Source organism: Pocillopora verrucosa, chromosome 1 (genome assembly GCF_036669915.1).
Source record: "Pocillopora verrucosa isolate sample1 chromosome 1, ASM3666991v2, whole genome shotgun sequence".
Classification (NCBI taxonomy): Eukaryota; Metazoa; Cnidaria; class Anthozoa; order Scleractinia; family Pocilloporidae; genus Pocillopora; species Pocillopora verrucosa.
In genome coordinates, this window is record NC_089312.1 from 33,452,623 (window position 1) to 33,476,162 (window position 23,540).

At 38.4% G+C, this 23,540-nt stretch overlaps 2 protein-coding genes and 1 pseudogene across 5 annotated transcripts; 1 reads left to right on the plus strand and 2 right to left on the minus strand.

The window, feature by feature from the left end:
* Positions 1-75: 75 nt before the first annotated feature.
* Positions 76-912, plus strand: LOC131772443 (uncharacterized). Its single transcript, XM_066172613.1, has one exon. The coding sequence runs from the start codon at positions 76-78 to the stop codon at positions 910-912; it is 837 nt and encodes a 278-aa protein (XP_066028710.1).
* A 382-nt stretch (positions 913-1,294) lies between these two features.
* LOC131772442 (uncharacterized) lies at positions 1,295-4,397 on the minus strand (annotated as a pseudogene).
* Positions 4,398-6,623: 2,226 nt separating this feature from the next.
* On the minus strand, positions 6,624-21,527 carry LOC131772548 (fibroblast growth factor receptor 4-like). Of its 4 annotated transcripts, XM_066167843.1 has the most exons (16): positions 21,427-21,515; positions 20,734-20,797; positions 16,329-16,489; positions 15,576-15,902; positions 13,895-14,224; positions 13,131-13,427; positions 12,744-13,024; positions 11,726-12,185; positions 11,363-11,470; positions 10,887-11,059; positions 10,420-10,542; positions 9,593-9,663; positions 8,867-8,907; positions 8,352-8,451; positions 7,851-7,950; positions 6,624-7,483 (listed from the first exon to the last, which is right to left on the minus strand). In XM_066167843.1, exons 3-16 carry the CDS (start codon positions 16,447-16,449, stop codon positions 7,439-7,441), a joined length of 2,577 nt encoding a protein of 858 aa, XP_066023940.1. In that variant the 5' UTR covers positions 16,450-16,489; positions 20,734-20,797; positions 21,427-21,515; the 3' UTR covers positions 6,624-7,438. The 4 variants fall into 4 exon arrangements, with proteins under 4 accessions (XP_066023940.1, XP_066023936.1, XP_066023933.1 ...); XM_066167839.1 differs by lacking the exon at positions 20,734-20,797 and having other exon boundaries at positions 21,427-21,527; XM_066167836.1 differs by lacking the exons at positions 20,734-20,797; positions 21,427-21,515 and adding an exon at positions 18,962-19,071.
* Positions 21,528-23,540: the final 2,013 nt, after the last annotated feature.

The window sequence follows — 23,540 nt, forward strand, 5'->3', positions numbered from 1 at the left end:
AATACGACTCAGCAGATGTTGTATGACGAAATTGAAAGTTGGAGCGAAAAGTTCCTGATGAGCCAAAAGTTCACGATGGTCGGTTGCCATGGGTTTTCCTCCCGCAACTCTGATGCGCGCTGGCGCAGAAATCGTCAGCGGCAGTTGGCACGAAAAGTAAAGGCCTATTCAAAAATGGCGGCAAATAATAACAGCGCGAGCACATCAGACAAACTCTGTTTAAGGCACTTCGGCATGGAGGATGAAACAGAGAGAGGAGACCGGTTTTGGAATACCAACTCCGTAGAGATGAAGTTCTCTACGGAGAAAGAATGGTTGAGGAGGGTTCGTTTCGCAGAAAATAAACCTAATTACGGGATGAGAGACCTTGATCCCGTGTTGGAAGAACTCACAGGCAACAAGCTGGAGCTTGTAGGTCCCCTGGATGGCTTCCTAAAGGAGATCAGGCTCTCTATTAATGCGAAGCTCGCTCGCTCTAGAATGACCGGTCTTATGGCGCCCATCACTCTCTTTATGCCATTTCAAATATTTAAACATATCTGGGTTTTAGTACAAGGCTACGGGGGAAGCGCGGACGCAACCAAGAATGGTGAGAGAATAACGCTAACTTTCCAAAGGCTCGACACTGCAGAAAAAATTTGGTCTCTCGCGAGATTTAAAGGAGAGAATTTTCTCAAGAAGCGGCACTTCGAGAAAATCCCCGAGGATGGTCGCGTGCTTCAAAGTTACAACGGCAAGACAACAATTATTGTTGTCGTAACACAAACTACGCCGCTGCAAATGGTTTATTCAACAAAACAACAAAGGGTAGTAACCACATTTTGCGTGCAGCGCTATGATCGAGAAGGATTTTCAAAGGACTCAAATTTGCAAAAGCTATTGAATTTGAACACTATCTGGCTTGACAGTTAATTAACAGTAGGACTTGCTAATGTTTTGTTAGACCTTGTCACGAAACTTCATACATCAAAAGAATGACAACCTTGAATGTAATCTGAAACAAAATTCTAAAGGAACCATGTTATTAATACAAGCAGATATTTTAAAATTTTATCTTCGTATCTTGTAGACTGTAATACATTGGAGTGAATAAATAGAATTATGGTTTTACCTAAACACGATAGCTGAAAGCTTTTTTATTATTTGACTAACAATGATGTCTGACTCATTTATGAAATTATCTATCAGTATACAGAATTACTCCTTTTAGATACAAATTTCATTTATCTGTGTATACTTCATCTTACTATTAAAACTATCAAGCTGCAAATTCATGTACCTTTTATTTAAGACAAATCCGTTACTAAAACAAATTTATTGTGTCAACATAAGCAAAATGCTGGGTCATTAGTTATTGACCCTTTGACCCCTTACAATGTCTAGCATCTAATTTCTTCTTACAATATTAAGCCCAAATTAAACATAAGGTCACAAGAATGAGGGAAATAATTATTAACTAATGAAGCTCTTGATTATTTAGCAAATTCTCCTTGTCAACACCTTGTAAAATATATTGAGAACAGTATAGAGAATATTCATGCTGTTGTTGGCATGTAAAGGGTTAAGTGGCCAAACCTTTAAGTACAAAATTCCATAAATTCATTAGAGCAGAAACCCTGCCTCTAAAATGCAAGTTAGTAAAAAAATAATGGGTTAATAAAGTTTTAAATGTAATATATTAGTGCATACCAAGTGATATCAGTGACAACAGTACTTTTACATTTGAACAGGTTTAACCTCTCTGACAAACATAGCTAATTTAAAAAATTTTGCACCAATTTAAATATATTTTTCTTATGAAGTAGGTATATTACTCACATTACTGGTACACAGAATTTGTTGAGAGCCTAGTTATCATTCTCATAACAAGTATGCCTTATTGTGCACCAACTTGGCAAAGAAAAATAACTTTCAATTCAAATATTTTGGGAGATTTAAACTGTTGATTAAAAAATAATTCAACTACCCCTCCCCAGCCAATGCACCTTCAAGGTGCTTAATTAGAATTTCTTTAGTACCTGCAGTGCTTAATCCTCTACTTCGTAAAGCTTCCTTTAAACTAGGTACTGTCATCAAAGTTGGCTTGATAGCTACCTTTCTTACCTCAGTGGCATTGCAGAACTTTAAATGAGATGATAATGATAGGTTATCAGCAAAGCGAGTATTGCACTGTTTACAGACAACATGTTTTAGTGTACACAACACTGATTCTGTCAGACTTCTGCTGCTTGCACAAGTCACAAAGTTAATACCAGACAAACAAACTTGACAACCGAGCAAATCGTTTTCTTTATTTCTACCACAATTACAAACATTTGATTGGTAACAGTGTGGTGGAGAACGTGATTGGTAGTGTGAGGTACAAGAAGAGGGCATTGGTTGATGTTCTGGGAGGTAAAATGAGCGAACATAATTACTTTGCATGACTTGCCACCATTTACCAGTGGCAGTACTTACATTTGACCGGTTAGTTAAGGTCAAATCTTCCTTCACTCCAGAATGTTTGGCCTCTTTAGCCTGCAAAGAGACAATGCCATAGCCCACCCCATACCTTGTAAACAGCAAATTTGCATGATAGGGAATGGCATATCCAATTGTCCATGTTGTGACATTAACACTGGATGAAAAAAACAAAGACATCAGGTTAAAATACATACTACACATTTCTTTTAGTTCTGCAACCTGAGCAGAATTGGTCTCTATTCTATTAAAAAGCCCCCCAGCATTCCTCAGATACTCACCTATCTTGCTAAGAGCCAGTCGTTGGATTGTTTGTGCCTCTGTTTCATCTTCACTTTCTAAAGTGTCAACTAAACGGTAGTAATATCGAGCCAATGCAATAGCTTGATTGCCAATAAGCCTAACTGGTAACTTGTTATACCTGTTAGTTTCATCACTAAAATGTTCTTTTACTCTTGAAACCAAGTATCCCAGTCCACACCCCCCCTCACTTGTTGCATGCCTTACATGAGGAAAACCTGTCTTCTGCAGGTATTGTTTTAGGTCCTCCTCTGATTTCTGCAACATTTCCTGCTTTCTAGCACGCTCCCCAACACTGTCTATATCAGAAACCCTCAAAAGAGTCTTTTGGGGTTTTCCCTCCTTAACATCTCCATCTCTATTCCCTATAGGTGCTGCCAGGGCAGAAACAAAAGGATCAAACTTTCCTCTTCTTACTGCCTCTAAATATAGGAGATCAATATAATGCTGCCAGGCATTGATCTCACAGTGCATGGGTTCTGGCCTTAACTTGTCTGCAAAATGCCCAATCCTTGGGAGACCTAACTGTCAGATGCCATTTTCAGCCATAAACTGCAACTTTCTGGAATTTTATTTTTTTCTGAAAGGTTTGGGGGAAGAGAGGCGATAAAATTGTTTACCTTCTCAGTATTAGAGGTTCTCATTTCCATAATGTAAGGCTTCCAGGTGTCATCTTTACCTTCTCCAATACTACCTCCCATAGTGTTCATGTTTCCTTTATGAACATTTGCATATGGGGAAGGATATGTAGCTGCCTGGTTGAGTTCATTGGCAGCCCAGCTCTGCCAGGACATGTCTGCTCCTGGCTGAAATTCAACAGTGCACTCCTTATCACAAACAGTCAAAACATTACCTTCCAACATTTTCATCTCTTCAGTGTGCTGCTTCCAGAGGTCATGCATTATTTGATCTCTCTCTTTTACACTTACACAGTGGAGGAGGTACTGGAAGTCCCTACTTCGTACCTGATCTCCAAAGTTCCAGCACACCATACTTCCTATTGACATTGTCAGCTCATTTGTTTCAGGAGCTCCATCATCTGAGAACTGAAAAATAAAATGATTTTCATTTTCATTGAACCAGACAAGTTAACAAGAAAGATGGGGAACTCTCAAGTGCAAATCCATAATCATAAACACCAGGCCAGTGACTGTGCGAGAAACACCTGATACCCCTGGGATCTGTGTGACATGACCAATGTCTAAACTTTTCACAAACTTTTCAACATTGTCATCTGAGAAGCTGAGCTTGGGTAACCTTAAGTCAACTCCAAGACATTTAATGTTACGTGGCAGCCAGACTTCTTTTTCAGCATTAAAAAATGAACTCTGTGTTTTACAGACAAGATTATACTTTCTTCTAGACAAATAACTCTGATATTTAAGTGCCACAGACTGTTTCAGTACTTCTTCTGACTTCTGAAAATCATTAATGGCTCTCTCAAAAATACCCTGAAGAAATCGGCCCCTCTTATAACTACTCATTAATTTGGTCATGGTTTCATTACTTGCATTGGCAGCCAAAAAATCCCATGCCCCATACAATGAAGCTTCAAAACCCCCATGAATAAATTCTAAATTGTTTTTAGTTTCTTCCCTTCTCCTATATCTAGTGCTCGACTTATAATCATTAATCATTTCATATGATGTGCTAGCAGCAGTCCTTCGTCTTCGGGAATAATCCTTCTGCTTCAACAGCTTTTTCACTTTCTCATATGCCTCCTTTAGTTCTCTCAGTGTCTCCTCTGTTTCACTTATTTCTTTGTCTAGTGTCTCTTTCTCTCCTTTTGATTTTTACAGTGCTCTTTCTATAAACAAAGATAGGGAATCATCATCAAAATAATGACAATTCCAAAACGGCAAATAAATGAATAAATAATAGTCAATTCCGTTTATCTTGCCGCAACTAACCCACTTACAGGTAGGAAACTAACCTGATTCCTCCACTAGAGCATCTGTCTCCCTTTGTAAAGCCAAGATATCTTGCTCCTTCTTGGATAAAGCATCTTCTTGGACTTGAAGATGGCGAAAGTTGTCTTGGAGCGTTTGGCGCTCCTTATGAATGTTAAAAATGGGCGATGTTTCCCAGAAACGATTTACTTGTCGTTTCGAATCACATTTGCCCACATGGCCTTTCCCTTTGTTGCATTTTCGGCTTTTTCCGCAACATTTACGGTCTCCTTCAGGGCTACAGATGAAATAAAACACTCGACATTGAGCCTGAGGAAATTCAAGAAAAAGAAAACGGCGAAAACGACGCCATTTACACCAAAGTCCACTTTCAACTTTCAATTTATGGCACGCTCGGTAACTAAACGGTCAAAATTATACTTTTTAGGGAGGAGGACAGGTATTTTGGGTGTATTTTCTTCGTTTTTGTTCTGCGTTTGTCTTAACAGTGGAGCCCCCTAAGTAAAAAATTGTTCTCTCAGTCCTAGGACTCTAGAAATACAGAAATCACAACGGTTGTGTTGACGTATTGGCTTCTGTAAACCCGTTGCTAGCCGGTAGCGTACCTATCTTAGACGAGCCGTTTCGTGGAGAAGTCAGTCGAAAAACCTGATTTTTTTCTCTCTTCTGCCATAAGTGAAAGGCCATAGTCATTCAATATGAAAAAAAAATAAACGACTGAAAAAAGCCCTTTAGCTTGACGCCTTAAATCAGCTCAAGCCGTGAACGCGTCGTCACGTGACCTCTAAGATAGCAACGGGAGGAGTTTACATAGCAACCGACCATCGTGGTTGGACAAGATCAAAGAGCCAATGCCTGTTTCTGGGCAAATGGTAGGCTGCTTTATCATCCAAATTGTGATGTCCGGTAGACTCGAGAAAAAGAAAAAAACAGGAAGAGGTGCGTAGGCGCTGAATATGAATTTGTGGGATAATCATAATCATACGTGTCGAGCACTGTAAATATATATATATATAAAGTGTAAAATCTTGACTTTCGTAAAACAGTGCTCAATACATAAGAGTAGTGCCACAGGGCACGTGCGTAAACACCATTCACACGTAAGGTCTGACCAAAGTTATATTTCTTCAGTTTTTAGAACTTAATTGAACAATCATGATTCCTTTAATGGCCTGCCTTCCGCTGTCGATCAGAGTGAACAATATTTTGCTTTGCCGACTGAGGAAAAGAATACAGGGATATGACCTAGACGAGAAAATCCGAAAATGGTTGAAGCTACTTCAGGAAAACACCAAGAAAAGGACAAAATGGAGCCACGGGTGGAAAGAACTTTACTATGCAGACGATCGGCAGGCGTCACAGATGTGTGAGATGTTCAAGCTGTTGAACAAAAGGTGCAGTTAATGGAGCGAAAATGCCTCGATGTGGGCGATTCAGCCGTAGCTGGTGATGATATGATCAGATGTTGTCCAGTTAACCAAGAAGAGAGGAGTTTCCGCCAATCAGTGCTTGGCAGCTGCCAGGCAGTAGAAAAGGCCAAAATAGAATCGACTGTTGTGCTCATCTGTCCAGATTAGTTATTGAGTTCGTTGGTATTTCACATCTACGTTATGTTCTTGTCTGGCTGTCACTCGTTAACTAACCAGGTTTGAAACCATGAAAGTTGTGAGACAATTTTCTTCTTATCTTGGTGGGTGTTTTTTTATTTGTCTTAACATTGCATGCGAAGGCCACCCTTCGTTAGCTTTCTTGTGAACTCTTGATTGTAATATTCTGTGATAGTTTTATCGCCAAATTTTTAGAGGTCAGGTTCCAATAACAGCTTTTGACACAAAAACTTCTGGGAGTACTTCGGGAACCATTAACCTCTACCATTAAATCTTGGCCCGAAATGGTGGTGTCTAACTTCTTCTTAAGATATTTAGGATCCGGTAACTTTCAGCGATTATTATATATACATATATATAACAGATATTCTCTAATTATGATGGTGTAAACAGTTTTTATTTAATAAAGAATATTTTGAAGAAAGGCATTTTAATGACATGTAAAAAGCCCTAAGCATTTACCAATCAGAAATAAAGTCGAGAGAAAATTTTAGTCTGGTTGTAATACAGAATTAAATTGTTTTCTCAACACACTTTCACTTCATTTACGTGTTGATATGATTATCATTACTCTGGTAAAGATACTTTTTAGGATGTTATTTTGCTGAAGATTATTTCTGTCTTGTGTCGCGTGTCACACTCTGCCCCTTACACTCTCTGTGACCCTGATTTATGGTTAAATGTTTATTCGAAAGTCATTACCTTTCAAAAGGTCCATCTTTTATTTAACAAATAAAGAAGCCTCGACTGTGTTCTATTCTGTTGTAAAGCACGCTGAAAGCGGCTAGAGCACGGAAGAAGAGTAGCCTGCCTGCGAGCCAAGAAAGCACTCGTGCGGTAGCACTGATAAGGAGGACCTGTTTTAAGCTAGATCAGATGCGTGCTTAAATTTTTTCTGAGTTAATGCAATCCACGTTAATCTAGTCTATTTACGCGATAGCAATGATTTTTCTTGGCCACTTCAGCATTGTAAGTATTACAGGATGCACCGTTTTATTCTATGCTACGATTTGCAGTACTTATTGTGAGGAAAACTTTCCTCCACAAAGGAAAAAAATTGATTCTAAATTTTTGAGTCTATGTGCTTATTTGAGATCTCGTGGCTATCTTCCTACTATCAATTACATAAAATGAGGTGTTTGCTTCAGCGTCAGGGTATCATCAAGCTTCTCCATCGTTGAACTCTGTGATATTTGTATATGTCCTCTGAATAAATTAGTCGCAAAAAAATACGAATAAGGATAGAAAAAACGGTTGTACCGTATAAGAATTAAATCTAAGAAAGAATGAACTTACGAATAAGCGGATGAAGGAACGAATGGAAGTTAAGGTCACATCGATAGACGGAAAGCAAGTGGATGGATGAGTATGTGTACGAATGGATGGGTCGATAGCTGCAGTTGGAGATAAAAGGTTTATCAGAAGGACTGACAGAGTGACAGAGGGATCCATGGAAGGGTGAAGGGAAGCAAAGATGAATAAATGGAAGGAGGAAGAAGAGGGCAGATATTATTTTGAGCAAAGCGAAAAGAAGGGAAGAAATGGAAAGCTTCTAAATACAACCATTAATTACCTTCACTTCTCGCAAAAAATTCTTCAGCCGCTGGGCGATCTGCGAAAAGGCTGGTCTCATCAAAGGATTTTCTTTCCAACAAGAACTCATGAGCTCATATCTAAAAATTCAATAAAGTATTAGCTAACATTGTCTTGCAACTGATACCCTCAGCATCTGAATGGACCATACCAAGCGTGGAAAGGGGTGCAAAGAGGTGATTTTCAACTCCTGACAATGATCATTGGAAAGATCACATATTGGCCGAATGTGACATTTGATTTGATGTATAAATTGTTCTTAAATCATCACGACTGATTCACTTAGCTTAATACATCGTTTTGATTTTCAACTAGAAATATTGAGTGTCAACGGATCTTGCGAGACTTTGCTCGAAAGGTAAAACGCTTTTCAATTATTTTTAGAAAAATCCGGGAGGTAAACGTCCATTTTTTAAAGCCTTCTTGATATTCAATGATTCAACTGAATTTTACTGGCATTATTTAGGACTTTATAGCTTACAGTTCTTCCGAGCATCGATCGGGACGAGGCATCCGGTATCCCGAAGCAAGTCGAGTTACTAAGCCAATTGGTGATGTGATGTCAGGGTACGGCAACTCACCTGTTTGGCGGAAATAAGGTATGATTTAACGATTTCAGTTTTTAAAGAATATCATTTAAGACAATAAGTATTTCAGCAATAACTTTGTAAATAAATAGAGACTTGCAAAGACTTAATATGGCTGATTTAGGTAGATAAAATTAAGTGCAGCACTGTGATAAATAAGATATAGCACGTGTAAAATGTTTGACACGAGCACAACCTACAACTGGAAGCGGTCTTCTCATCTTGTTTAGTTTCGTCTGACTGGCAATAGTCATTTCCAAAATGAAAATGCTTGTGTCTATATGTTTAGCTTTACAGAAGAGCCTTGCTAACTTTAGGCTGCTTTACGGATTGGAGCCTCATGACGAGAATATGATTTGTAGTTCATAAGATGTCGTTTAAGTCGTACATAGTAACACATCACACTTACCATAAGTGGTGATTTCCCATAGAACGATACCAAATGACCACCTGCAAATAAGCATCAAGGCCTTAGCCCAAAACAGAATTTCTCCTTACAATATCAAAACAATATCAAGCAGGCAAGTAATGTGATTTAAAAAAAGACGGTTTAATTTTTAAAAAAAATTACCAATAAAAAGATTATTAGTTGAACCCATACCAAATTCTCCGAATAGAAGCTAAAGAATTGTGTGGCAGACAGTAAGGAGAATTAACAATGAGATCTTGGGAGTGAAAGGGTTAATAACTTCAGTGAGTAAAGAATTCGAACGATTAGCGCTGAATTGATTGAAGATCGAGTCTCGTTGTATTCTTTTAGTGTTTAATGGATATTTACATCACTCAAAACTTCGTTGAGTCTTTCCTCTTATGTGGACCTTGCCTCTGGTATTTATTTCAATCAGGTAATATGTGCATATGATGCTCGATTTGAAGGAAGTAATTTCTTAAGTCACGCTAAGTTCTCATGGTGTGTCCATAAATGCAAATAGGTATAGATACACCATGCATGTACATGTACATGAAGACAAACAAAAAACGTAAAAGAAAGCCCAGATGTAACCATGACAATGCTCCAAGGGATATAATCGAGCGCACGGCAGAATTTTTTTTTTTCGGAAATCCTTTCAACTAGGCAATACTTTCGACTCGAAGTCAAGAGACAGAAAACTGACAAAGACAAAATGAAACTTACACATCACTCATGGATGTAAAATGCAGATCTCGTAGAGATTCTAACGACGACCATCTCCACGGAACCTTGCCCTGTTGAAAAGATAGATTCATGTGAGCAAGTTACTGTTTGTAGTGCAGGCAATGCCCTTTGAAACTGTGAAGCGGATGACTTATGAATCGGAAGGGTGCATTCATTATAGTAAGGGAGTTCTTTTTCGACGTTAAGATATATAATGGTCTGTAATTATAACTGATTTCCAGTTAAAAACCAGAGTGATAGTTACCGTGCCCATTATTGTTATTGTTATTAACATAACCATAGCTTCAGACAGTATTCCATAATTAATAATGGTAATAAGACCGACTGGAGTCCAATTCGGTCTGTAATTATACGAGTGATTGACAAATCAGACGGTCACGAAGCGGGAGTCCGATTTGTTTGTCACGAAACTCCCCAGTTTTTTTGGGTAAAATGGTTGTTTCTATAGTTAATGTAATCAATTCTGTGTTCGGTGGATTTGGCTGGGTAGGATTGGCTGCTTAAACTGTCCGATTACAGGTGTCCAATTACAACCAACTGTCCGATTACAAATCTACGGAAAATTTTGTGAAATATAAAGCCATTTGTGCATCAATCGCATTTGAAGAAATTGTAATTGTTATGATTAATTAAGTAAACGTGTCACATAATACACAGCTCATTGAGAGTTTCAATGTAAATTATGTCGTTAGAATAAATTCATTTATTCTGCTCGATTGTACCGAGGAAGAGTATCAATTTAAATGCATGTCAGTTTCTTTCACTTTTCTGTTTAGTTGTTGATTTTGATTGCAAAGCGTACTTACGCTGGAGGTTACGGTGTATATACCAGCAGCGGATATGTCCCTGGCTAATCCAAAGTCTCCAACTTTAGCCACCAAGTTGGCATCGACTAAAATATTCCTCGCTGCTAAGTCGCGATGGACAAACTGTGAGAAAAGACAATGTATAATTTTTTCCTTAGAGACGCTCAATGATGGAGTGGCCCATAAGAAAGCGCGAAAGATCCACAAGGTGTCCTGAAGCCAATTTATAAGCTGGGATTGCCCACGTTATATATATTTTGCTTAACAGAGGCTCACGAATGATTGGGTGGCCTAAACCAATATGCCAGGGATCGTCAATATGTCTTTAAGCCACTTCAAAACCTCGAACGTTATATTTAGTGCAGAAAGAGATTATCCACTGTCTCCAATCTCTTGAGAACAGTCATCTTTAATGGAAGGTTGGCAAATTTACCTTTACATTTCTACACACTGCCAGCCGGTCTTACCTTTCTCTCCTCTAAGTGCTGCATTCCCATGGCGATTTGAAATGCAACTGTGACCAGTTGCCGGTCATTCAGCTTACAGCAGACATTATGATAATTGTTCCTTTCCCCTGGCGCCCTCAAAAGATTTTCCAGACTGCCACCATGAATCAATTCAGTGATCACAAGAACGTTTCCTTGAGAGAGTAGAGCAAACACATTAGAGTTGACAAGAGAAAGAAATTGGAAGTTATTGGTCGCGATCGGTAATTTAGGTTTAGTTGGTGCCCAAAAAACAGAAAAAATGTTTTCCGATCAAGAAGCACAGATTTTTAACATGACACGTATTAAGTGTAATTATCTGTCTTTAATCATAAGGTCGGTACATGCACTGTTCTAACTGGTCTTACACACGGCTGAAACGTTACCTTGTTACTGTCAATCACTAAGTAAACACGCATATTTCTAAGACGGCATTGCATCGTCGAAAACTGACTTACCTTCCTCTATCCTTGTGCCAATCAAAGTGACAATATTAGGATGTTTCCCAGCTTTCTTTAAGGTCCTTATCTCATTAAGCAGGGTTTCTTTGGCAATGGCACTAGGGTCTACAATGACGTAGAGAAAAAAAAATGGGAATTTCTTAAATTGCTTCATTTTACGTAGTTCGCTCATCGTATCTGGCTATGGTAACAAAATTACGTATGGAAAAAACTGTCTTGGTTAGGGCTGCAGAAAGTGTTCAGAGGAAAAATGGTGAAAAAATTAAGATGGCGCATAGCTTCGAAAAAGGAAAATCAGTTTAGAGGTATGCCACTGTATTTAGGAATTAACAAGTAGACATTTCGATTTCGTGTAACTACCTTTTAGCTTTTTCACAGCTACATCTGTCATGTTTCCGTCTTTTCCACCATAGCGACCTTTGTAGACGATTCCAAATTCGCCCTCTCCGAGTATTTCATCAAACACTTCAAGATTTTCCAAGTTTTCAGATTCTTCCTCGGTCTCTTTAGATATCTCTCCACAATCCCGCTGTTCGTCGACACCTAGGTGCTTATCAGGTGTGAAAATGTGACCACCAGCAATCCCCTCACCCGACTCTAATCTCTCTTGACCTCTTTCTTTTATTCCTTGCACCGAATCATCCTGCTCGCTTCCGTCTGGAGGCAGTCTCTCCCCTACTCCATCCCCCACTAACAGAAGCCTTTCCTCGGGAGTTTCGATGGTTTGGCTATTGGGCGACCGATTGTTTTCAAGGTCCTGTATCCCATTTTTCAACTGTTGACCTTTTTTCAGGTACACCTTTGCTGCACGGTTTAGTCCCTGTCATATAATTTAAGAGAATAGGAAATTGTGATATCTATCCAAGATTTATCATCTCTATCATTTGTTTGAGACCCCTTCATAATCATGCATTTAAACTTGACGAACTAAAATCTCTCGCACTTTGATTTACTAGTCGTATGCGATTTAAATAGCGTCTGTTTTATAAGGAAGGAAACAAATTGAAATAGACGCACCATCTTTCACAACGATAATCCTCAAGTGTGATAATTCTAAGGTAAGTAAGGAATATATCTTTTTTTCAGATTGAACTGCTTCATAAATCCCGTGAATATGGGTCGCACAAGCCCCTGCTTGTTTCTGCATAAGATATTTACCGACTCAAAGTGGGGGAAAGGACAATTCAGAGTAGACGAAGTAGGGACAGAAATGGACATTTCCTAGGCCTTGACTCATTTTAAAGGCCGAATTTTGCCAAATAAGGCCAAACTGACGGAAATCACCACGAAAGGGAAAATAGCTCGTAATAATAATAATAACAATAATAATGATGATAATCAGTTAAATTGGGAAGTTTTTCTCGACTCTGCATCTTACCCCCTTGGGAAACTGCATGATTCTTGGCTGGTCAATCCCAGCATTCCTCTGGACGCCAGCACAAGCAAAGTCGCATGACGGACAGAGGAGATCATTACTCTGTGTGGGGATGTCACGAAACGTATTATTTACCTCCTTGTCACGATTTCTACGCCGATTCCACACAAACACAGTGACTACACAAATAACAGCAGCTGCCAAAGTGCATGATACAGCGACTATAGTTGTCTGAGATGCTGAATTTTCTGGCTCTCTTTTCACGGGGGTGAGAGTAGGAGTTGCTGTGGATAAATTATAAAAAATACGTTGTTCTTAAGAACAGCACTTGTAGTTAAGAAGGACCCCTCTCACCCTATTTTTTTCCCTTCTATTTAAAAAAAACCTAACCTTTGTTCAAGACAGCTACTCCTGATCGGCTTCTTCCAATGCTATTATTTGCAATGCATTGATATTTTCCATAGTCTTCCATCTCTACTCTCGTTATAAAAAGCTGGCTGCGATTGGTTGGCCCGTCTGGAATGACACGTGCTCTGAGATTAGACTGTAAAGGGTATGAAGAATTGTCCTTTATCCAGCGGATTTTTGGCCTTGGGAGACCCCTAGCAGTGCAGCTTAAGGTAGCATTGGAACCGATCAGGACACTTTGGTTCTTTGGACCTTCAACGATCTCAGGTTTCTGGTCATCTACCAAATTGAAACAAAAATAATCAATATGAATGAATGCGACATTATGAATTGTCTCATTTGTAATCTTTCTTGTGGATGTCGGGGCCCAAGGCTTTTTTGCCGCTCGAAAGACCCGGTTTGAAGAGAATTGGACTTAAAGGGGAGTCTTGATGATAAGAAGACTGAGGAGGTACAGTAACCGGGTGAAACTGAAATGACAACTTAAAAGATTTGTATAAACATTTTACAGAGAACTGCTTATTTTCTAGCTCTTGATACTCTGGTAACACTCCGAGAGTTTTTATAATCTACGGAAATGTACACCAAGAAGCAATCATTCAAAAGCCGAGCTTATCTCGCTTACATGGTGTTGGGGGAATTTCAATTGGGAGACTGAGTTGGCATGCAAGTAGAAGACTTCGTGGGTTTTCAACTTTGAAGTGATAAGGAAGACAAACATACACTAATGCATATTCATGTCTAACCTGAATCTTTCGAGGTTAAGAAAGCTGGCAGCGACAAATTTTTACCAGCACTGTTTTTGGCCTCACATTGATATTTGCCAAAATCTTCTTTCTTCGCTCCTGTAATAAGCAGCTGGCCTTGCATGGTTTTGTGGTTTTTTGATGAACTTGAATTGTTATAACTTGAACTGAATGTCACCCTTGAGTTGGTTTGTAAGGCAGATGAATCACTGTTTTTGATCCATGAGATGCTTAGCTTAGGAAGACCTGTGGCGGTGCAGTTGAAAGTTACATTGGCCCCTATATCAATGCTTTGGTTGCGAGGAACTTCTACTAACTCTGGCGCAAGACCTGTAGGGAAAAATACATTGCAATAAATATCCCCTTTTGTTACTGAGATAATCTGGTATGAAGTTAATTTCGTAAGCAAATGACGGCAGAACGAAAGGATATTTTCATTATCACACTTTTATGCCACACAAGAAGATGAACTGCTTATACAGATACCCAGAAGGAACTATTTCTGGTCAACCCTCCCTTCCCGGAGTGTGAACCTCTTCCCTTTTTTCATTCTAATTATCATCATTCTTTTTTTTTTCTTTTTTTCACAAAATAATTCTTTTCTCATCTTCCAAAGAATATGTAGGTTTTTTTTTCTGCTACAGCATCGCCGGCACCGTATTTAGCGACCACCCCTGTATTAAGCAGTCGCTTGAATTAGTGTTTGTCGGTTGCCAAAGTCCTCAGTTTGTCTCCCTTTAATCACTATAATTTTTACCTGTATTAAGCGGTTACCTCTACTTAGCGGTCGTAATCAACAAAGTCCCAACGGCCTCTTTGTATTGCCCTCCACCTGTTTTTAACAGCCACTTATAGCCCAACCACTCGAATAAAAATAAGTATGATCCTTCAAATAATTTTTTTAATTTATGCTTCTCTGCAAAAAACGAAGTTAATAGTATCTTTCATCGAGATTCTGCACATAAAGTGGTCAATTATAACAGTGGCATTAGTGGCGTTGTGTTTGTTTCAATTTTGCTTTTGTTTTTTCGCTTAATACAGGTTCGACTGTACCAAGTAATATGATATGCATTTGGACAGGTCAATCGAATAGCTCCTGATTCAAATTTAATCGTTATCTGCGTGAAGAATTTCGTTCTTTGAACAGTGCATTTCGGGCCTTGTTAGCCAATTACCACAGCGGAATTTTCCTTTTGCAATGAATTATGAATTGGACTTGCCTGTCCATACATTCTAGGGGTTTCTTAGAAGCTGAGAGGCCCCTTATTCCTGAATTAAACATCTTCGGCATCTACCTTTGCATTAAGAAACAAATGATGTCTACTTTCATATATTTAAAACTGGATCATTGGATAATGCAATTCAAGAGTTTTCATCAGATTAGCCATTATGGGCTATGGGTCATTTTACCATGTGCGAGCATGAAGACGAATCAAACCGGAAGTGTTTTGGTACATTGTAACGTTTCGTTTGTTCATGCAAAAATAAAGTTGGGAAGATTTGCCTATATATGTTTTGAGGCGTTTTCTATAAATCAATTACTCCATTCGCGCTTGTTGGATATGAGACGATTATCGTCAATTCTGCCCTATGAGCCTCGTTGGCAATCTATCATCGCATATCCAACAAGCACGAGTGGAATAATTGTTTATTAAGGGTATGATAAGCCTGGTTTTCTTACCTTGAATCACTACTTCAAATGATTTCCTTGTGCAGTGCTTTTTGTAACCATTGCCGGCTTGGCAGTTGTAGCGACCAAATTTGTCAACTGTCAGATTTTTAAGCGCTAATGGGCAGCTTAAACGTTTTTTTCTTCTTTTTGGAGGCTGCTTGCACTTAGCTACAACTTTGTTATCCTGTGGATCGTACCACTCGATATACTCGACATATCTATCCAGATATATTTCATCTTCTATTCTGGGCGCCGCTGTACAATTCAGGTTAATGGAGGCACCAATAGGTAATGTGCTGTTTTCTGGAGTTGAAGAGATGTCCACAACAGGTCTGACTAAGTTGGAGAGATTGAATAATAAGAAAAGAAAATGAATAATGCACAATCTCTTTGTATATGAGATTGTCAATAAATCTATCTTACAAATTTAGCAAGTGTAAGTGACAAACTCTTGACCGATCAAGAGTTTTAAAGTAGCTTTTTAATGTTAATTTTTAATTTTTATGTTCCACCCGAAGAAGGCCGAAACGTCGTCTATTTCAACGCTGGATCAGTCAAGAATTTATCTTCATCCTCTCTTATCTACACATGCTAAACATTTTGATGAAGATACCTTTGGATCCTCTGACTGAGAGCTGTTTGTTTGGTAGCCATTTTTCACTTTCTGTACATACACGCATTCATTTAATGTGCATACAAGAAAAACATTGGCATATACATGCTCTTTGACCAGGACGTTTAAAAGAAGTTAACACTACTTACTCTCCAAATTGGAATTGCATGTTTCACCTCTGGCCAATGGAAGATTCCATAAAACACTGGTAAGAGTTAATAGTGCCAAACACATTGACGGTTCTCGAAGACAAAAATTACTCATCATCATGACACGTTGACATATTTGTTGTTTGGATGTTTGAAGTGGCCTGCAAATGGGATTGTTTATTCACAATTATATAAGTTATTTTCTGGAAGAACGTCGGATACTGAGGGCCATAAGTCAAACTAGGTCGTCATTAACTAAGTGTATCTTCATTTACTAACTCTACAAATTTGGCGATTTTACACAAAACTTTCGCTAAAAGGTATAGGATTTCATCGTTTTCTTTCACTTATCCACATACTCTCGTTTTAACCCGAATACATGATTCATAAAAATATATTTTTCACCGAATACATGTAGTTTTAATTTTGTCTCTTAACTACTCAGAAACTAAATGACATCTTTTGTTTTGCTACTTTTTCAAAATTGCCAATAGTGACAAACAAAATCTAAAATGAACAGCACTGAAGTTGCTCGTAAATTTACTAAAACAAAATTAGACCTTACTTTTTCGTTGGCAAGGAAATGCAACCTTCTTCAAAACGAAAATGAATTTTCCGTGTTATAAAGAACTCCTGCGATGCGAGAGCGAAGTTACTTTACATCAGTGCTTATCATTAAAAAATGGATTGTTCGGTTTGACAAGAACTTTGTATCAATGTATCGCCGATACATTGATACAAAGGGTGAAACTACTTTTGGGGTTGTAAACTTGAATAAGTAAGGCAGCCTACCAAAGGAAACCATGTACTCTTATAATGAACGAAAATAATGAACAATCACATCAGGATTAATTTGAAAAAAATCAAAATTTCTTGTAGTTTAACATTTACAGATCCAAAACAGGACTTTCTCACCAATCCTTCGTAACATTTTATAATTTTACAGCGACATCCTTCTTGGTTTCTTTTTGATTCAGATAATACCATTACTATTGTCATTACAATAATTTATATTTTTGTCATTATCATTATCAGTGTCGTTCTTCTTATTGATAATTTTTCTTCTAATTCTTATTCGCTGTTTCCTTTGGCATCATATTAACCGCTTTTGTTTAATGACAAAGTGTATAGCTCACATGTAGCATATGTTTAAGATAGGTGAGCTCGGTCATATTTTATTTTCTCCGCCCAAGAAAGACTATATCTGAAGGAAGAGACATCTAGGCTCGGTTATTCGGCTCATGGAAAATGTAACTTCACTAGCCAAAATGCACCTGTTAACGGAGAGATATCCAGCGGCGAAACTGGTCCTGAAAGCGGACAAGTGCCTAAGAACTCTTGTTTTTAGAAGATTGAGTTGAAACTAAATAGGTTCGATTGCCGTCGAGATGCAACAAACAGTCGATGTGCATTTGTAAACTAACTTTAGAGGACGAAAATGATTCACTTGACGATAGCGCAGTATACAATTGAACATTCGTGGTAGTATTATCACCAAATGCAAATTGGATAAAGTTTAGACATTGTCTTCGTTTTATCTCTATTAAGTATAATCGCTTCGTTTCTAAGCAGCATTTTAATACAAGTTGCAGCTCCCTCCCAGTTTGCTTAACACTGTGATTATTTTTCATTGCCGGACTTGCCAACCGAGCGTTTTTCTGAGCGGGTGTTTCAAATTTCTTTATTTGTAATTTTGTTTCTTTTATGGCTTTTATCTACACATCCAAAGCTTAAAAGCGAAATCGCCAAATGTGAAGTCTAAACAGGCTAACAGCAGAATCAAAATTATGCAAGTAGCTTTAACATTTCATATTAACGTTGGATTGATTATATCGCGATACGAGGCAGAAGTCACGATTAACGAAATTTATGCATCGTGGACGGAGTTTGTGGAAGATTGACCGCATGTTTATTTATTTATGGAAAATGATTATGATAATATTATACGATTTGCCTCGTTGAAAAATGTTTTTAGTGGAGTGTCAAACGTGAGAATACCGGCCAGCACTGAAACTTAAAGATTCACTGTCCATTCATTAGGATCATGCTGGAAGCAATGAATGAGGTATTGTGTTGAAGCAGATGCTTACGGAACTTTTATACCGTGGACGGAAGTTGTATTCCGTAGACGGAAGTTGCATCGTGGATCGTGAACGGAAGCATGCTACTCCTCCCCACCTAGTGAAAGTCAAAAGCACGTAGCGGGTTCATTCCAACACACGCCGTGACCACGAGGAAGAGCATCAGAGGCAGCCAGACTGGTAAGCCGCGCATTTGCGTTCGTCTTCAGTTGGTATAAAGTAATCATTGCTCTATGATTGTGCTTTTCTACGGGAGCTCTTCAACATACAGTCCACACTTGTGATACAAAATGAGCTTGAATGAGCTGAAAATGAGATAAGCTAATGGCCTTTTTGTAATCAATCATGGCGGCCGAGATAGTCTCACTACAATGTTTTCGGTTCAGGCTTGAGGCTCGCTCGAAAAAAAACAGCAGTACCACTCCGGTCAGTACAAAATGCAGACTGCTGATCGGGTACAAAATGCAGACTGTAGGCTGGGTACAAATTGCAGACTGAGAATTTATACTAATTTTCGTCTGATACGTGTTAACATGTCATCTTACAACTTACTGAGGGTCACGCAATTGCTTTTCCGCCATCATCTTTCACGATTATTTGCACTATTGTGGAATATTCCTTGCCCCTTTCTTGATTAAAATCATTCTTAATATCATTTCAAGCTTTCACATAGTCTTCTCACTTTGCGCACGAGTTGGTTGGGGTGATGTCTGTACAGATTTTACCGACTTAATGAAGGTAGATATAGATGTAAATGAGATGTCACTATTGAATATTTAACACGCGCACTATTCGAGAAACAATTGACAGCTTTGCATGTGGTCCGTACGTTTCATCTTTTTAACCGATATGTGTTCATTTTATTGACAAAAATGCGGACCGAGACCAAAACTGTTCCTTCGACTTGATATATTTTCAACGTTCAGGGGTGTACACACACTGATTTTCACATATGTGCCTTACATTGTTTTTTGGCTTACATGAGGAACCGGCGAGTTTTTATAGGGAAAGGGTCATCTGCACTGGCGACAAAACTGTTTATTTAGACAAATTTTCCATCATCACCAACACTTTACTAGTGCGGATGGTTTGTCGCGGCTTGACAACTTTTTGCCGAAGTGGACAAATTTTCAAACATTCCGCCGACAAAATTTGTCCCGGGTAAAAGCTTAGCAAAATCTACTAAATTAACAAAACCGTGATGAACTTGTCTATCATTTGTCGTAAACGCTACCATTAGAGCGGTAATTGAATTGGGTTCAGTTTACCAAAAAATTTTAGTAGTTGTCCTTCGCTGCGAAACTCGCAGATTTTACAACTTTAACTTAAGATGAATCTCGGTACTTGGAGTTTTGATCCATTGGCAAATTATAGCGACCAGTCGTATGAGCAGATCGGGCGCTCGAATGTGCCACCCTATGAAGAACAACAAGGAAACAATTTTCATTCAGCCGGGGCAACCTACAAAAGAGGAGTAATTTTCCAGTCGCCGCTTCATCAGACTAATAATGAAGTTGTAGATGTGGCCGCCCAAGATCTAGTTGTTATTGGCTTACATATGGAACTGGCGAATTTTTATAGGGAAAAAAGGCGAAGCGTTGCTTTCGTGACTGGCCATTTGTTTACTTTTCTAATAGTTTTATCTATCGTCTGTTTGGCGACAATGCAAATATTAATATGCGAAAATCAGACCATATGAAGGCTCGAAATTCTATTTAGAACGATTGTGGCCGCTTTGTTAGAAAGCAAATGAAATGGCCGCTTTGTCTAACACTAAAGATTTCAAGGAATATTTCATAATAGTGCAAATGATCGTGAAAGATGAGGGTAACTAATATTTTGCTGTCTTGAAAGTTCACATAAACCGAATCCAATTGTACCTATATTCAATGAGTCCAAGAAATCAATACAAACTTAAGCCATAACATGAATGAGCTGGTTCTAAGAGCCCTTTGATCCATTTTATTTTTTCCTTTTTCGATATGTGAATGATGGCGACTAAAAATGACATTTCGAAATCCGTGGCTGAACATGAGACTCCCTATAGTCTGTACTAAGATAAGATGTCATAACGTAAGGCCCAGCGTGTCCATTTTTTCCTACCTGTGACAACTGTTTGTGAAAAACATCCTATTTTTTACATGTAACATTAATTATTAGTCACGAGACTAAAAAAATCATCTCAATGCAAGCGATCAAATGTGCCCTAATGATAAGCAGAACAGGTGCATCATGTTTCAGCTCAAATTCACACACGTTAATTATCAGTCGCTAGACTAAACATTTATCCCAATGCAAGCGATCAAATGTGCCTTAATGGTTACCTGGCGGAAAACAGAACAGGTACATCATATTTCAGCTCAAATTCACACAGCTGGTAGACTCCCCCTGATGTAAAAGATAATGAGATCGATCTTCCTGACTACCAGTGGAGGAAATTTGAATAAACGCGTTTTGCACCAACTCAATATTTTATACAAATATTTTCCATGAGCGCTTAATAAAAGTACAAAATACGAAGATTGCCTCGAATTAAAGTTAGCTTTGTATAAAACTCTGATCATTGTAGATTAAGGAAACAATTATGAATAAACGTTGGGTTAAGTTGGTAGGTTAAGTTCACGTATAAATCATCCCTGATAAATATATCTTATAAGACGTTTTGGTGTGTGGTATCGCTGAGTATTTTTACTTGTTGTGCCGTAATTTGAATCGCCCTCCGGGCTCGTCAAAATATCGCAGGGTATTTGTACTCTATTCACGCGTTATTTGTACTCTACCTTGTGCTGTGTGATAATAGTAAAACGTATTGTATCAAACAATTTTTTTAACGATAAATTGTTCCGAAAATCGTTTTTGAAAATAGCTTTTCGTCATTGCTGTTTACAATACCACGATCAAAATTGATATTTGATTCATTTCCTTTTCGTTATTAAGACATCATTTTACTTGGCAAAAAAATGCAAAAGAAATCATGATTTGAAAGAGAAATTGTTTTAAAAAATGCATAAACTTACCTTATGGTTTTGCCGTGTGTCTTGTTAATATAACACAAAAAGGATGATAGTGGAATTAATCATAGGCTGTCGTACAACACGAGGTCAGAAGTTATGTGCACTTTACTTAGTCAAAAAATAAACCGTCACTCGAAACGACCTTTTTTATAATAAAATACGTCTCAGCAGATGTTGTATGACGAAACTGAAAGTTGGAGCGAAAAGTTCCAGATGAGCCAAAAGTTGGACAAGATCAAAGAGCCAATGCCTGATTCTGGGCAAATGGTAGGCTGCTTTATCATCCAAATTATGATGTCCTGTAGACCCGAGAAAAAGAAAAAAACAGGAAGAGGTGCGTAGGCGCTGAATATGAATTTGTAGGATAATCATAATCGTACGTGTATATACGTACACGTACGTGTATATATATAAAGTGTAAAATTTTGACTTTCGTAAAACAGTGCTCAATACATAGGAGTAGAGCGATGTATATATTGTGGGAGGAAAAAGACAAATAAACTACAAATTCATCCCTACAGGCCCGCTTCTATTTCAAATCCCCTGACGATTGAGCAACCACGAAGCAGGCCTGTAGGGATGAACTTGTAGTTTATTTGTCTTTTTCCTCCCACAATATATATATATATATATATATAAATCTCGATTATAGTCTATCCTTGCGGTATAGTACTCGATGCGTTCGCAGAGCGTGGAATATCTAAAATTTGGACAAATCAGTAAGGGATAACTTTTCTGTGACTCTGAGTTTCACGCCTACGCGATCATCAGACAGATTTTAATGAAGAGTATACCTCACTTACTTTATATATATATATATATATATATATATATATATATATATATACAGTAGTTAGTTAATTAGTAAGTCTACACTCCCTATACATTAGGGAGTATTTGTTCTCATGGCGGCATTTGGAAATTAATTCAGTTCTTTGGTTAAGGTTGCTTGCTTTGTTGGCTTTAAGGCAGGCAGAGGTTACATCTTTTCCAAAAATTGTTGTAGGCGCTTACTAAAGAGATGATGTAGTTTCCATTGTTGTCCTTGAGTTTCCAGATGTGTTTTGCTAGTTCGGTGCGGTTGGCGTATTTTCTGTTACGGAATGATAGTTTATGTTACGTATATCGTTGTTTGAATGTTCCTTCAGTTAGTCCGATTTAGTTCTTTCCAGGGCCGTCTTTGTTACGCAGTAAGGCTTTTGTTACTGTGGCGGCATGAGGACAATAGTTCATTACGTTTATTGAGTGATGATAATTCAGGTCGGCGGATGATAAGTAGTTTTTCTTTGAGGCTGATGAAAGGATGCACTATGAAATGAAGTGGTCAATGTTAGTTTCTTTAAGGGTCCAGATATGTTTGCTGAGTTCAGTAGAGTTTCTGTGTTTGTGTGTCGGAATGATTTGGTGTGGTTTCTGTATCTAGTCTTGAAGTTGTTTTATGTAAGTCCGATGTATGTTTCAGTGGTGCTGTTTTCCTTACATGCGATAGTGGCTCAGTAGATTAGTGATGATTGGAGACAGTTTCCGTTAAGTGGGCATGTCTTCTTCTGGCGGCAGTTGCAAGTTTTGGTGTCTTTTATGTTGGTGTTATCTGCGGTGTCATTGATGTGTTTGCATGAATTCAAAAATGCATTTGTTGTGGTTGTCGATGATCTGCTCAGTATTGTTCATACAGCTGTAACTGATCTTGATTGTGTTACGATTAAAGATTTTTCTATGTTTGTGGTCTTTCAGGAAGTGCTTGTCTACTAGGGCAAGGAATCTGAGTCCGATTTTGGTGCTGACGTTTTTATCGAGTGAGGGGTTGTACCAGAGTATGTTGCTCCGTTGTCTGATTTTTCGTTTGTTAGTTGTGGGTAGTTCGTAGTGTAGAGTGTAACGGTATCCGCATTCGTCGAGTAATATTTGGTATGGAGGAGCGGCTTGGTCGAAGGATGACAGTCTTTCGTTGATACCGGCGGGTATGTTCTTTGTGGTGGTTGGTGGGTGGTTGCTTTTGCGGTGGACATATTGTAGGGTGGTGTTAGGCTTTGTGAAGGGCTGGTGGGTGTTTTTGTTCAGGTTGAAAGTGACGTCTAAGAAGTTGATGTTGTTTCTACATTTCTTTGTATATCTTA